The sequence below is a fragment of the Brassica napus genome, chromosome A4, assembly GCF_020379485.1.
Source record: "Brassica napus cultivar Da-Ae chromosome A4, Da-Ae, whole genome shotgun sequence".
NCBI lineage: Eukaryota > Viridiplantae > Streptophyta > Magnoliopsida > Brassicales > Brassicaceae > Brassica > Brassica napus.
The window spans coordinates 9,630,128-9,643,686 of NC_063437.1; the positions used below are offsets into that span (position 1 = coordinate 9,630,128).

Below are 13,559 nucleotides of genomic sequence, written 5' to 3' on the forward strand. Positions count from 1 at the left end.
CAAAAACCAGTTAAATATGTTATTGTAATTCTTTGGAAATATTTATCATTAATTAAATATTGAAAATTGTATATACAATAAAATTTTATATTTTAATAAAATATATTTTATTATGTGAAATAAACTTGAAACATTGATATACATAAAATTATATACATTGATTTTTATTTATTTTTAAAATATTATGACATAAAATATTTTTTGACAACATAATATAGAATCTTTTTTATATAATGATGATTATCAAATCAATGAAATTCATTTTTCATATATGGGTAATTATATATTAACAAATCTAATCTAATGATTCATTAATGGTAGTAAAGATTTAAAACGCTTTAACCTTTAACGTGAGAAGCGAAAAAATCACTTCGTAAAAATATCCTCATATACATTAAAAGAGAAGTCACTGTAGTGATTTCTGCTGAGGTGGCACTCATATAGAGCTTCTCAGGAAAAACGTTATAATTCTATTGGCTGGTTTTTTTGAATTTTTCTTTTTCATTTATTTTAATCAATCACTTATGTAGACAAGCCCAAAACTATTGTCGATTTCGTTAAGCCCATATATAGCTAGAGGATAATAATTATCGATTTAGTTTAGCCTTGGGTAACCGTTCGGGTTCGGGTCGGGTATTTCAGATTTTCGGGTATTTCGGTATAGAAGTGTAGAATCCGTTCGGGTATTTCTGTACTTCGGGTCGGATTCGGGTATTTTTAGTTCAGATTCGGTTATTTCGGATCTGGTTCGGATATTTAGATTTTGAAAAAAAAAAAATTAAAATTTTCATTTCTCAAGTTTCTTATATTTAAAAATATAACTTTCAGTCAGTGAAGAAGGTATTTTTGAATATTTTAAATATTAAAAAATTCAAACATGTTTATTAATATTATTTTTAAATTATTTATCGTTGTTTAAAGAATAAATTTATCATAATTTTAAAATAATTTACAGAATGTTATAAATTATTAATAAAATTAAATTTACTTTATATTGAATATTTGTTTATTGTTAAATATTTTTTTGAATTTATTTTTGATTGATATTTTCCATCGACACTACTAAAAAGGAAAGTCCTCTAAATACTTACCTTATTTTGTAATTGCGATATATCATTTAATTCATCGATCCCACTATAATAGGAAAGTACCGTTGAATACTAATTGCAAGAGAAAACATAATTTAATGACCAATTAACATCACTTTCCAAATGACTTACATAATATTATTAATAACTATTTATGGTAACTAATTGTCGAAAGTATGGTATATAAATCCATTTTATTAATTCAAATAAATATTTTGGATTCCAAATGACTTACATAATATTATTAATAACTATTTATGGTAACTAATTGTCGAAAGTATGGTATATAAAGTCATTTTATCAATTCAAGTAAATATTTTGGTTTATTATTTTATGTAGTCTATAGATATATTATAAAGTCATTTTATCAAATCAAATAATTTATTTTAATTCATCGATCCCCTATAAAAGGAAAGTAACATTGAATACTGATTGAAAAGGTAAAAATAATTTAATCCCTCTATTAACATTACTTGCCCAACAATATTAGTGAATACATGTAATAATTAGTTTCCTTATTACAAATGGAAAGAATTCTCTTGATTTTGTTGATTGATTTTTTAGAATTTCTTTTTCGATTTATTTTAATTATCGACACTAGTAAAAATGAAATCACTTTAATACTTAACTTTTGTGTTTTCTCGATTCAAAGAACATCTTTTTGCGATCATTTCTCTGTTTAATTCATTAAATACTCACTAAATATTTTAGATGTTAGAGAAACGAAATTAATTGACAAGATATTTTCTCTCCTAAAATCATGCATTTAAAACTTAATATTTATGGTGAGACTTGTCAACCAAAATTCTGGTACAATCTATTCACGAGATGTTCTCCTTTAGCTTTATTAACAAGATATTCCAAAAATAATATTACCTTATAAGTATAAGATTTATTGAGAATTTATTAAATAATATTCTATTTCTTAGCTTATCATGCAAGCTAAATCTTAGATTACTTTCCAAATGACTTACATAATATTATTAATAACTATTAATGGTAACTAATTGTCGAAAGTATGGTATATAAATCCATTTTATTAATTCAAATAAATATTTTGGATTCCAAATGGCTTACATAATATTATTAATAACTATTTATGGTAACTAATTGTCGAAAGTATGGTATATAAAGTCATTTTATCAATTCAAGTAAATATTTTGGTTTATTATTTTATGTAGTCTATAGATATATTAGAATATAAAGTCATTTTATCAAATCAAATAATTTATTTTAATTCATCGATCCCCTATAAAAGGAAAGTAACATTGAATACTGATTAAAAAGGAAAAAATAATTTAATCCCTCTATTAACATTACTTGCGCAACAATATTAGTTAATACATGTAATAATTAGTTTCCTTATTACAAATGGAAAGAATTCTCTTGATTTTGTTGATTGATTTTTTAGAATTTCTTTTTCGATTTATTTTAATCATCGACACTACTAAAAATGAAATCACTTTAATACTTAACTTTTGTGTTTTCTCGATTCAAAGAACATCTTTTTGCGATCATTTCTCTGTTTAATTCTTTAAATACTCACTAAATATTTTAGATGTTAGAGAAACGTAATTAATTGACAAGATATTTTCTCTCCTAAAATCATGCATTTAAAACTTAATATTTATGGTGAGACTTGTCAACCAAAATTCTGGTGCAATCTATTCACGAGATGTTCTCCTTTAGCTTTATTAACAAGATATTTCAAAAATAATATTACTTTATAAGTATAAGATTTATTGAGAATTTATTAAAGAATATTCTATTTCTTAGCTTATCATGCAAGCTAAATCAATGAGAAACGTCTACCAATTTACTATAAATAAGACATTCACAGTATAAGAAACGAAATAATTGAACTTTGTATTCTAAACTTTTAATGTTAATAATGTTCTGAACTTTTTTTTCTTCTTATTTTAGAACATTAAGCTTTTATATTTCATGAGAGCTGATTTTTCTTTTGGTTTATATGCAGATACCCTATTATGACGATTTCTCCACTGAAGCTATATATGATTTGATTGTATACCTCTTTGATATATCATTTCGATAATATCTTTGTTCCTCAATCTGGTAAAAAAATTTTACTCAATTTGATAACATCTCTCAGCTAAATCATTTCAATAGCATCTTTTTGTGCTGCGAATATATTTTTTTTTGATTTGTAGATTTATATTATTGTTTAGAATTATAAGCTTATATATACACATATTTGTTTTTTGGTTTGCTGATTGTGATTTTGTTTTATATTTTTTCAGAGATGATTTGAGAGAAGTGGTCATATTTCAGACCTCTAAGAGTTCACCATTCCGATCCTGCAAAAGATGTGCACTTAGAATGGTATTTTCTCTACTGTACATCAAAATTAATTTAATCAATTATATTTTTAAAATATCTATAGTAGGATGGTATTTTCTCTACTGAAATACTATCTTATTTCCTAATCTCATGCTTTAATATTTAAACTTTAAGGACAAGATTTGTTAATTAAATCATTAGTGTAAACTACTCCCGAGATATTCTCTTTTTTATATTTAAAATGTAATTTTAGTAACAATAACATCCAAAAAAATACCTCGATTGAGGAACGTGGTAGACAAAATACATGTAAGCAGAAGAGCTTGGTAGATATATTTTTTTGCAGGTTTCTAATTGAATTTGCTTTCTTTATCGAGAAATGTACTTCATAATTTATATTATTTATGGATAATATTTTGATTTTTATTATATTTTCTTTTAATATATCTACATAAATGTTTGTTTATTATTTATAGAAAAATAATATTATTCACCGAAAATAAAGAATTACGACACATATACAATACAATTTTAATTAATGATAATATAAAATCTGTTATTTCTAAAATTATACACTCTTTATTCTATTTTTTGAATGAAAGTATCTTCGTAAACACACAAAATATTTTGTGACGTTGCAATTATACATACACACAATATATGCCTCTTCATACTAACGTTACTGTGTTCCCTCTCGTGAAGTGCGGATCGAGAAGAAACACAGAGTGCGGACCGGTCATGTTCTTATGCCTACACAGGGTGCGGACCGGTCACCTAGTTAAAATTATTTTTGAATTATTTGCCAATTGTTCCAGTAACTACAATGAGTGAATGGTCGACCAAAAAAAATTAAAAACAAAAATAAATATCCGTGCAGTCAAGATTCTAGTAGCTGACGGGAATCTAAAGCAGAAAAGTAGAAAACAGATGAATAATCGGACGGCTGAGATCAAATCAAATCCCCCATGGTCTTCTTCATTTCTTTGATCCCTCTCTCTCTCTCTTCCCTAAACCCCAAAAACCAATGCTTATCTCCAAAACCCTAATCCGACGATCTCTCTCGAGCCTCGCTTCTCCTCCTCCAAACTCCCTTCTCGTCGACAAAGCTTTAACCTTTCTCAGACGCCACCCTTACCAACTCCAACACATCTCCGCAGACTTCACCCCAGAAGCAGCCTCTATCCTCCTCCTCAAATCCCAGAACGACCAAGCACTCATCCTCAAGTTCCTAAACTGGGCCAACCCACACCACTTCTTCACCCTCCGTTGCAAATGCATCACTCTCCACATCCTCACCAACTTCAAGCTCTACAAAACCGCTCAGACCCTCGCCGAGGACGTCGCCGCCAAAACCCAAGACGCTTCTCTCGTCTTCCGTTCGCTGCAAGAGACCTACGCTTCGTGCGATTCAACTTCCTCTGTTTTCGATCTGGTAGTGAAGTCTTACTCCCGTTTGAATCTCATCGATAAGGCTTTGAGTATCATTCACCTCGCTAAAGGCCATGGCTTTATGCCTGGAGTGTTGTCTTACAACGCTGTCTTAGACGCTACGATTAGAACCAAGAGAGGCATTAGCTTCGCTGAGGATGTCTTCAAGGAGATGTTGGAGACGCAGGTCTCTCCGAATGTCTTCACTTACAACATCTTGATTAGAGGGTTTTGCTCTGCTGGGAATCTAGACGCTGCTCTTCAGTTTTTCGATAAAATGGAGAAGAAAGGTTGTCTGCCTAATGTTGTTACTTACAACACTTTGATCGATGGGTATTGTAAGTTGCATAGGATTGATGATGGGTTTGAGCTTTTGAGAGCAATGGCTTTAAAGGGTTTGGAGCCTAATTTGATTTCTTACAATGTGGTTATTAACGGGCTGTGTAGAGAGGGGAGGATGAAGGAGACGAGCTTGGTTCTTACGGAGATGAACAGGAGAGGCTTCTCTCTAGATGAAGTCACTTACAATACTCTTATTAAAGGGTACTGTAAAGAAGGCAACTTTCACCAAGCTCTTGTGATGCACGCGGAGATGCTGAGGCATGGGTTGTCTCCTAGTGTCATCACTTATACTTCGCTGATACATAGCATGTGCAAGGCCGGGAACATGAACAGTGCTGTGGAGTTTCTTGATCAGATGCGTGTGAGAGGGCTTTGTCCTAATGAGCGTACTTACACCACGTTGGTTGATGGGTTCTCCCAAAAGGGGTGTATGAATGAAGCTTATCGAGTCTTGAAAGAGATGGTTGATCACGGGTTTAGGCCTTCGATCGTGACTTATAATGCTCTGATTAACGGACATTGTGTTGCTGGGAAGATGGAAGACGCGAGAGCTGTTCTTGAAGATATGAAGGAGAAAGGTTTGGCTCCTGATGTAGTGAGTTACAGCACATTGTTGTCCGGGTTTTGTAGGAGCTACGATGTACATGAAGCGGTGAGAGTCAAGAAGGAAATGGTTGGGAAAGGGATTCAGCCTGATACGATCACTTACTCGTCGCTAATTCAAGGGTTTTGTGAGCAGAGAAGGACAAAGGAAGCTTGTGATCTTTTCGATGAGATGCTGAGAGTTGGCCTTACACCTGATGAGTTTACTTACACAGCCTTGATCAATGCTCACTGCGCAGAAGGGGGTTTGGAGAAAGCGTTAAACTTGCACAACGAAATGGTCGAGAAAGGCTTGTTGCCTGATGTTGTGACTTATAGCGTGCTTATCAACGGGCTTAACAAGCAAGCTAGGACAAGAGAAGCGAAGAGACTTCTTCTCAAGCTGTTTTATGATGAATCAGTTCCTAGTGATGTCACGTATCAGACACTCATCGAGAACTGTGGTAACATAGAGTTCAAAAGCGTGGTGTCTCTCATCAAAGGGTTCTGTATGAAAGGGATGATGAATGAAGCTGATAGAGTCTTTGATTCTATGATTGAGAAAAACCATAAACCCGATGGAACAGCGTATAATGTTATGATCCATGGTCATTGCAGAGGTGGAGATGTAAGGAAAGCATATAGGTTATACAAGGAGATGGTAAGTTGTGGATTTCTTGTGCATACTGTGACTGCTATTGCTCTTGTTAAGGCGTTTCACAAGGAAGGTATGGTAGATGAATTGAGTAGTGTTATTGACAATGTATTGAGAAGCTGTGAGTTGAGTGAAGCAGAGCAAGCTAAAGTGCTTGTGGAAATCAATCATAGAGAAGGGAATATGGATGTGGTTCTTGATGTGCTTGCTGAAATGGCTAAAGATGGTTTTCTTCCCAATACAAGAAGGCAATAGTGAGTTTTGTTGATGTAAACGATGTTTTAGGTATGATGAAACTGATGCTCTCTTGATTCTATCATGTTAAAATAATGAGGATGTGCATTCATAGTCGATAACAAGTTCTACATACATATCTTGATTTTTTTTTTTTTGGTCAAAGTACATACATATCTTGATAGATCATACACTTTTCAAAACAAGCTCTGGTTTACACACAAGGGGGTAACAAATTGTTTCAGAAGAGTTAAGTTTCATCTTGTTTTCAGGGACGGCTTCATTAAGCACAGGCTAGTCTTGCAAGGCTATGAAAAATCAAAGATATATATGGGATGTCAAGAAAAAGAGACAGAGAATGTTCAGTTCATTACCTGGCCGTGGGCAGCTTCCTGTTTCTCTTTGTCACTATCTCGCTGTCTCCATTCTCTTCAGTCTCATAGTTGCTATCTTGAACTATATTTAAATTTCTAGCTCTGCTATCCATAGATGGAGTATTGTCATTGTGAAGTCTCGTGCCACATCCTACTAAACTGAACTTTGAGCTGTCATCAGTGATGAGATGAAACTGTATATCCACATGATTGTAGTTTTGTTTTGGATGAGGAGAGGAGAATTTTCGTCGTGTAAAGGCAAAATATAGTCAAATATAACCATATGACGCCCATCTTGAATCAAAGTCGTTCTCCAATCTACCTCCCAACCGACAACTTACCTGAACGAAAACAGCACAAGCCTTAAACCTGAAAGTTACCAGTGGTCCGGTGAATGAAATAGGAAGGCACTTGTACACCTGGCAAAATGATGTGATTCTTGCTGAAGAAAAGTTTCTTGATTCAAGTTGCAGCAGTTGACGAGACAGAGCTTGACTAGTGTGGCACGATTATCAATCTTGGCAAAGACTTTTTATTTGTAAACGTTTAATGAAACGTTTTTCAACTTCTTGGAGTTTGGGCACACAGTTTTTCACCGTTTTCTTAATTTGTACACGACCTATGGTCGAGTATATATGTCCTAAACATAGTTCAAATTCCCAACCAGTGATTCATAAAGTTTTTCACCGTTTTTTTGCTGAATGTGTCCCCTTTTTGAATTGGAGCTATTTTTACATGGTATTCATATCTTTCTAAGATCTAACTAATATATCATTTATAAGACAAACTCAACAATCATTATGATGTATCTCTGTCAACATATTAGACTAACATAACAATTATGCTATCACTAACCTTAATGTAGTAGTTACATCGATGAACGATCATTTCTACAAAACCAAATGACATGATGCTATCATTAAACTTTAATTACCACTATTTACAAGCTTGTTTTGTCCATAAAATTATTTTCTCAGCTTGTATACCTTATTTTCTTTTCATATTTCGCTACAAACCCCCTAAGGTTGGTCCATATATACTTCTTCCTCCTGCTCTCCATTTAGAAGATGGTTTTCACATCCATTTGGTGAAACTTCGAATCATAATCTCTCTTATTAAAATATGATCATTCTCATCGACCTAATTTTTTTTTGTAAGATTTTTAATTAAATACACTTTCTATTATATAGTTAAATTCAATCTTATAATTATAGAAAACAACATCATACTATTAAGTGTTTCCAAAAAACATAATAGGTAATCTTGTGTCCAACAATATAAAACATTAGATCATACCTTTTTAATAAATTTTTATTTATCTTCCTTTTAAATTATTTGATTTAAAACCACTCAAATAATTTATAAAAAGTTGAAAATAAGTATAACTATTTTGCGGGTTTATATACTACAAAAAAATCATAAAATCAATTAACATCAAATAGTTTGTATACAAATAAAATGTTAGAGTCAATAAATTAACACCAAATAAGTTTTACAATTAAACATTCATCAGATAAGTATATATCACAAATTTAATCAAACAAATTACAGATATTTTATTAAAAATTTGTAATGAACGGGTTGAAATAATTTAAAAAAATATATATTTTAGATAATTTTCCTATTTGATATAAATAGAAAATAATATAATTATATAGTTTTCAAATAAACTAAAGTAAAAATGTTTAAAAAAATTACTTATCAATTTTTTTAAAAAATCTATTGATATTGTAAATTAGATTTTGTCAAAAAATATTTGTACGCTCGAATCATAATCTAGTCAATTTCATGCTTTTTGGTAAAACCCTTTAGTAACAAGGTGAGCCTTGCATCTCTAAATATTACGTTTCCAGTCATGTTCATGTTTTAAAAGTTAAAACAAACGATTATGAAACCATCAGACAACTATACAAAGTCCCATATTTTGTTATCACCCACATAATGTCTCTTTTTTGCGGCATCAAACTATTATTTAGAATTTTAAATATTTTTGAATGAAATCGGGTCTTTATCAATGCTTAAATCACATTCGATTATAGTGTAAACAATATAGTCATTTAAAGTGGAGGATCTTTTTTTCCTTTCTGCTCGATTTAATGCTACTTCTGGTTCACCCTCTCTTATTGAATTGGTGACAGATTCATCAACTGTATTTAATCTAGTGTGATTGGTTCCTTATTATGTTGTCTATTGTAATTTTGGACTCTAATACAAGAATAGAAACAACTACACTAAGTGCAGTTACATTTGAATAAACTTCAACCCGAACTTTATTAATGTTTCCCTTTCGTAATTCATCAATCCTACTGGTTTCACCCTTCTTAATAAACCTAGTACTACCCACTTCTCTATTCTTGTACTATTGTTTGAATGATAAAATGTGTATCCTTTTGATTTTTTTTAGTATAGATAATGAAAAATATATTGAGAGTCCTAGAATCAAGGTTTTCGTGTGGGTTGTATTAATATAGCTTATGTTGGACTGTCTAGACACATAAATGCTTTAAACTAGGTTTACTTCACAGTCGCACAGTTCACAAGAGAAGCGAAGAGACTCTTGCTCAAGATGTTTTACGATGAATCCGTCCCTACGGAGGTCACGTATCAAACACTCATTTAAAACTTGGGTAATATATATATCAATATGGACTTCAAAAGTGTGGTGTCTCTTTTGAAAGGATTCTGTGTGAAAGAAATGATGAATGAAGCTGATAGAGTCTTTGACTCCAATCTTGAGAAAAAAGTATAACGTGATAATCCATGGTCATTGCAGAAGCGAAGATGTACCAAAGCGTATAATCTGTGCAAGAAGGGAAGTTCTATGCTCAAAGTTTCAGAATTGCCTTTCACGACGCTCTGAAACCGCATCTTCGAGTGCTCTGCTTGCGTGAATGGGACCAGAGCTGAGCCGATAAACCTCTGCTTCCATCCGTTTGTACGTTCACCACTCCTTATATTGCTGGCTTCTTTTAAGGTCCCCTTTTCGGAGGCGCCTTCGTGGGATGGTCTGCGGTGCCTTCTCCGGCTGTTATCTCTATTGATCTTTGTTCTTGGTGCAGGTTCCGTTATCAAGTCTCTACTCTGATCAACTGAAACTCAAATGGCTGTTGATGAATCCATAGTTATAGCTAAGCTTTAATCATATCCATCAGATATTGATTAAACTTCTAGTGTTTGTGAGGATCTTTTTTTGTGGTCCTCTCAGACTAATTTGCTGTGTTCAGCGTGTTTAGATGCATTAGGATTTGATTTCATCAAATTGTATCTCTTTGTGTCATTACTTGCTAATGAAAATTCACATACTTATCAAAAAAAAAAACCTCAGGTAAAACTACAGTTGTTATCAATATCTGTAAAACAACATTCCATACATATTATATAATCTCTGACAATTAAGGACTACAGCAATAATCAAACAAAAGAAAAGACAAACCCAACGAGACCTTCGTTGTAATAGGTTATATATGTAACCTATGTTTCCATCATTACATTTATACCTATCAATAAAGAAGCACATGTTGCATTGAAAGATCCTTACTAGTACAAACTCATTGTGTTCTCGGCGTAATCTGGAAAAGTCCTGATTAGAAGACCCTTATCCCAATCTCTTTCCTTAGGATAGCTGTCTTTAAGGTCAACATATCTGACACTGTTGCGCTTGGGATCATAATAACATATACGTGACGTGTCAAGAGGCGTATTGATAAAAACAATCTCACCAGCACGAGTAACATTCGAGATGAACCAGTTACCGAAACCCTCCATCTCATAAAAGAAAATCTTGGACCATCTTTGTGTCTTCTTCTCAGCATCTTCTTCCATAATCCAAATTTCCATGCGCTGATGGCAACATATAAGTCCAAACTTTCCTTGGTAGTTTATCAGATAATACCAACACAGATCCATCAGTGTCACAGTTTTTGGAAGGTCTACATTATAAAACTTTTCGGACCGAATATCAAACCTCAAAATTTTATATTCAGTAGTAGTATCGTTTACTTTAAACCTTGATAGGAAATAAATAGCCCCGTTGATGGAAACTATACTGCGATAACTTAAGAATGGGTAGAGATATTCAATGTTTTGGATATTTCTCCACTGCTCCTCCGCCGTGGTATCTCCTAATGTGAAAACTTGACAAGCCTGCTCCACCCTGTGGACAGGGTTCGGTATGAACAATACTTTGTAGTGATTCTCGAGAGGTTCATATCCGAAGAAGCAAATCCCAGGATGTGAATGTTTCATCTTTGGTAAGTTGAAGGACTGCCTCGTAGTAGGGTTATATATAGCTCCCTCTTGATGGTCATATGACCAACAAAAGAACAAACCGCGGGCATATTCATGATCTGTTCCAAGGATCGATACCGATTCTTTGTGAGTCATTTGATGGCAAGGAGATGAGATGACTAACAAACATTCATCAGTCTTGTTGTAGAGATCCTCGATAAGATGGGCATCACGCGGAGGCTGAGTCAAGGACCGAGTCACGATCGATTCTATGAAGTCTTTACGGCTGCTGATAATTGATGACCAACACTTTGAGACGCATTTGAACCGCACTAAAGATTTCGCGGGTAGTTTTTTTAGTATTTCCACCGTTAGATCGAGAGGGAGGTTGATATTTCGGTGACAAAGTGGCAAGGGTGAAAGTGAGGTTTCATGGTTCTTCTCTTCGCTTCCTCTCTTCATCGTCCTTTCTTCTTTTATGTCAAAGTCCTATATTTTTATGTATACACCCATGTTAGCATGTATATATATATATTTCACTAGTTTAGAATTAATTTATAATTATCTGTACATTTAGATATTTTTAATGTTTTGGCAAATAAATGATTATTTTTAGAACTTGACATATACTAGTCAAAGCCAATTATGGTTACATAATCTCTGATAAGGACTCCAACTATTCTTGATATCTGCAAATCAACATTCCATATATAATTATACACATTAGTAAATAAATCAAACTCCATATCTAATTAATATATTCATTATGATTACATTTCCTTATAAAAGTATTGTATATATGTATGGAAGAAGAAGTAGTCTTTGTACCCAGTGGAGGATCTAAAAATAATATTTACCCGGGACAGAATTATACAATATGGTGTAATACTTTTATAATTTTGATCTATCAACAAGGACATTGAAAAAAATCAGTACATAAATGCACCAATTTATAAAATTCTTGGGGGGGCAGCTTGACCAATCATACAATGATGACAAGTGCAAAAAAAAGGAACAAAGGATAACCAATCAAATCCATGATTTTTAGCAATAAAAATGCATAACATGTGAAATTAAGAATATTGAAGAGATCCATTTTGGGTATAGACTTTCAATAAACCCTTGTAGCGCTCCAAAAAATGGAACACATATTGCTATAAATTCCACCGACGCTGAAGTATAAAAAGGAAAATTGTCACAAAAGTAGAATGATCGTATATTAACGTTTTTGATTAATTAATTGTAACTAGGTGATAATCTGCGCTCTGCGCGGGACGAGTAGATTTAAAAGTATTATAACTTTTAATATGTAGACATAATAAAAATTAAAGTCATAGTAAAAAAATATATATGTAAGAAAGTACGGGTTATAGCTAAGAATTTTAGTATGTCAATATAAATTTATATGCGATGGACTTTAAAATTAAATTATATATTTGTTTGCATAAAGGTAAATTATAAATATAAGATTAAATGAAACATAAGCAATAGTCTAATAAAATATAAAGGAACAATGTATCAGAAAACAAAAGAAAATGAAAAATAGAGACAAAATAACTGCTGTCAATAATATCTTCAGAAGTCTTCGTTTGCAATCCTATTATGAGCAATAGCAAAGAGATCATCTTGAGAAATTAAAAACATTATTTAACAAAATATGTGAATGCATGTATTACCTCAATCGTAAAACATCAATTTCTGGAACACCAGTGGGGTCGAAGACAATTTTGAAAAACCCATCAATGTTAGTAACTTTCTTAAGTCGGCCTTATTATGGAGGATGAAAAATATTAGCAAGATATACATATGATCAAATAGGTAACAAAATGAAGTTCTTGTCACGCAAACTTAATTTCACAAATATTCTCCGGTCGATTAAGGTAAGTGTAAATGAAAGATGGACAACTTGGAATTCGTTAAATCCGTGATATAAAAAATATTTCAATTCTAAGAATTTTGTTTCCTTGAATACACTAACATTCTCAAATTTTTTTTGTATAATATATTCGATCTCGTGATCAAATCAATTGTGTTTCCTTTAAAATTTGAAGCATTAAGTTTTGGGAATAATCCATTATTTTCGTTGACTTGAATCTAAAAGATCATAAAACGATTTGAAGCTCATATTAGTTTTTCAAAACATTATGATAAACATGGTTAACTTGTTGCAGGATTAGATATGAACTGCAATACTGGTTATGATATTTTCTTACAAATCGGCGTATCAATCTAAAAGAACCAATTCAAACCGTAAAGAACAAATTATAAAGAAGTTTAAAGAACCAATTATTTACTCAAGCGTAAAGGATTATAAACACGCATATATTT

At 32.1% G+C, this 13,559-nt stretch overlaps 2 protein-coding genes across 2 annotated transcripts; one reads left to right on the forward strand and one right to left on the reverse strand.

Annotated features, from left to right (window-relative positions):
- The first annotated feature begins 4,233 nt into the window (after positions 1–4,233).
- On the forward strand, positions 4,234–7,261 carry LOC106446037 (pentatricopeptide repeat-containing protein At5g39710). The gene is made up of 2 exons (XM_013887704.3): positions 4,234–6,681; positions 6,903–7,261. The coding sequence occupies exon 1, from the start codon at positions 4,414–4,416 to the stop codon at positions 6,649–6,651; it is 2,238 nt and encodes a 745-aa protein (XP_013743158.3). The 5' UTR covers positions 4,234–4,413; the 3' UTR covers positions 6,652–6,681; positions 6,903–7,261.
- A 2,763-nt stretch (positions 7,262–10,024) lies between these two features.
- LOC106448273 (putative F-box protein At1g32420) lies at positions 10,025–12,350 on the reverse strand. The gene has a single exon (XM_048777437.1). The coding sequence runs from the start codon at positions 11,691–11,693 to the stop codon at positions 10,542–10,544; it is 1,152 nt and encodes a 383-aa protein (XP_048633394.1). The 5' UTR covers positions 11,694–12,350; the 3' UTR covers positions 10,025–10,541.
- Positions 12,351–13,559: the final 1,209 nt, after the last annotated feature.